Raw genomic sequence first — 3,131 nt, 5'->3', positions numbered from 1 at the left:
AAGACCTTAATGTTCCCTATGTAACCGATCGAGCCCGAACCAGATATCACTCATTCCATTATAAACTCTCTAACCACTCAAACCCCCTAGTTTCTAATCTTGCATCCTCTTCCATTCCTGACAATCCTCCGAGGCGCCTGAAAAGAAAATGGCCACGAGACCAGTTAATGTAAAATGGCATTAGAGTGCTACCAATGAGTGGTTACTAAGCAATAAATAAATATTAAAAAAAATTTTTTGTTTTAATGTGAAAATTGACTAATAAGGTAATTAGACATAATGTACGATATGCTTATTAACAAAAAATATATGTTTACTTAATGTTTCATTGAATTTTTTGAATTGACCTGAGCAGAATAGCCTGTATGAAGTTGTGTTTTTGAATTATTTAGTTCAAAAATTGTTTTAAGGTAAGATAAATTATAAATTATATTGTTAAGTATTTTGAATTGTTGAGGATTGTAGATGTAATAAAAGCTATTTTTTGATAGATTGTCCCTGAGATTGGTCTAATTGGCCGAAACAAAGAAAATAAAAGGTTTTGAGACCATAATCAATAAAATTTAAATTATTTATTTAAAAAACATTAACCAGTCTCAAGAAAGTATTTAAGATTATAAACAAAATATTGGGTTAGCAGTGGAAACGCGAGCAATCTCGGTAATATAGATATAGGAGGAAATATGTTTGAACAGGTAGATAGGTTTATAGTATTTAGGTTCTATGGTAACTAGAAAAAACGAAATTGATGAGGAAATAAAAGCGAGGTTGAAGGCGGGAAATGCTTGTTATTTTTCAATCTCGAAATGTCTTGGCTTGCGCCTTCAGCACAGAAACTTGAAGGTTAGAATTTTCAAAACTATAATCCTTCCCACTGTTCTTTATGTCTGCGAAACGTAGCCTCTTACACTAAGGAATGAACAAAGCCTTAAGGTTTTTGAAAATAAAGTATCTCGTAAAATTTGGCCCGAAACAGGATGAATTAACGGGAGAATTTGAAAGTTGGAAAATCATAAAAATAAATATATAAAATTGACAAAGGACAAAATTGATACAAGAAATCAATCGGGATTAATATATAAAATTCCCTGTCTAAATTGTCCAGCTATGTATATAGGTGAGACAAAGCAATTATTGGGTGACAGAATTTATCAACATAATAATGATTTGAAAAACAAGGAAAAGGATCCAAATAAAACAACACTAGTACAGCATGCAACCAAAAACCAGCATATTTTTGATTTTGAAAATACAATCATTTTACATAAAGAGAATAATACATTCAAAAGGAAAATACTTGAATCAATTTACATATCTGAAAATATTGATTATACAGTAAATTTCAAAACAGATACAAGAAATTTAAATCAACACTATGCAGAGATATTAAGTAAGATTAATTTATGAATAATAAAGGATAAATTGTATGTGGATAATTATAATTAGCCTTGATAGTAATTTTACTAATGAAATAAAGAGGAAAATTGACAAAAGTGTAGTTATGATAAATAATTTTAAATGCTTGAACTGAGTGGAGGAAGGTTACATTGTTGTGATAAAAGTTTAAGGAATAGTGTCTGCTGATAAATTATTTTGACTTTGTTTTAAGTGATATTTGACTAATTAGGTAATTAAACATATGTGGGATATACTAATTAACAAAAAAAAAAATATCTTTAACTAATGTTTTTAATGTTTCATAGAAATTGATGTTTTTGACCTGGGCAGAATAGCCTGCATGGAGTTAGTGTTTTAAATTATATAGTTTCAAAGTTGTATTAAGGTAAGGTAAATTATAAATAATAATGTTAAGTATTTTGAAATGTTTGAGGATCATAGATGTAATAAAAGCTGTTTTGTAGTAGATTGTCCCTGAGGATGGCCGGATTGGCCGAAACGTCGGACTTATAAGAGAAATGAAAGGTTTTGAGACTATAATGGATAAAATTTGAATTATTTATTTTTAAAAAAAATTACCAGTCTCAAGAAAATATTAAGATTATAAATAAATATATAAATATATTGTTAATATTTTAAAGCTTCAGTTAAAACTTTTACCTCTCTTTTCTTGCTTAGGGCTCCCATATGTATTCACTGCTCTGTTCTGTTGATTTCCAAACATCAAAACTTCTTGTGCTCTTTTAACTGAAACATAAACATGATGAGAGGAATACGAAAAATGTATGCTAAAATAAGAAGTTAATATAATGGATGCTGAAAAGATGTAAAAATATTTATTTATAGGTATTCGATATCAATCTATCTGCTATACATAAAAATAATCTTACAAATTAGATTTTACTCGAAATGTTGATCATTTACGAACATATAGCGTATTTTTTTTTAAAATAGTATTAATACTTTTTTCTGCGTTTTTGAAGTAGATTTTTCGGATGTACCTTTTTTACGACCCCTTCTTCGGGTAGAGGTTGGGTTCCCAATAATACAAGAGCCTGGAAGAAAAAAGGGAGTTATCTCGTCCCAATTTTTGATTACTTCAATGAAAACTTGGTATAATTACTAGTCAAAACTGACGAGTCTGCCAAGTATAGGGAGGGAATTAAAAAATGGCGGCTGTTTCAAAACGTTAAAAAAACATTGATTTTTCATTCGGAGCTCTTTATCTTAAAAACTACCAACAACAATAGAAAATCTAAGAGAAGATTATTTAAAGAAGACTAAATTTTCTGAAATATTAGCCCTAAAAGAGCTATTTACGTCCAAAATAGTTCTCGAGATATAGCTTTTTAAAAAGCAAAATTTCTTTAAAATCTACTGAAAGATTAGTAGTTAGTTAATTCATTTTTAGAAATCTATATCTCAGGAACTATGTGACGTACAGATGTCTATTAGCACTCAAATTAAAGCTAGTTTAATGGACTATTATGACCTTTATCTTTGTAGGAATAGTAGTTTTCATGATATTTGCTAAAATAAATTGATTTATAGTTGTTCGGACAATAAATTTGATTAATGAAATTTTTTTTTCAAAAATCATTGGACGTACGGACGTCTGCCAGCGCTCAAATTAAAGCTTGTTAAATTTACTACAAAATAGTTAATTATGTTTATCTTTGTAGGAGTAGTAGTTTTTATGATATTTGACAAAATAAACTCACAAAATGTTAATT

The 3,131-nt window shown here is 28.6% G+C and overlaps 1 protein-coding gene across 1 annotated transcript in view; it reads right to left on the bottom strand.

The window, feature by feature from the left end:
• Positions 1 to 3,131, bottom strand: part of LOC106689355 (prohormone-2) — a 42,085-nt gene that overhangs the window by 9,507 nt on the left and 29,447 nt on the right. Inside the window, exon 3 of the mRNA XM_067048644.1 lies at positions 2,059 to 2,147. Coding sequence (XP_066904745.1) covers positions 2,059 to 2,147 — 89 coding nt within the window. The remainder of the gene's footprint in view (positions 1 to 2,058; positions 2,148 to 3,131) is intronic.

Source organism: Halyomorpha halys, unplaced genomic scaffold (genome assembly GCF_000696795.3).
Source record: "Halyomorpha halys isolate HHAL.00 unplaced genomic scaffold, Hhal_1.1 Scaffold1341.1, whole genome shotgun sequence".
Taxonomy (NCBI): Eukaryota; Metazoa; Arthropoda; class Insecta; order Hemiptera; family Pentatomidae; genus Halyomorpha; species Halyomorpha halys.
Note: the sequence above shows the minus strand (reverse complement) of the source record. Positions and strands in the feature narration are given on the sequence as shown.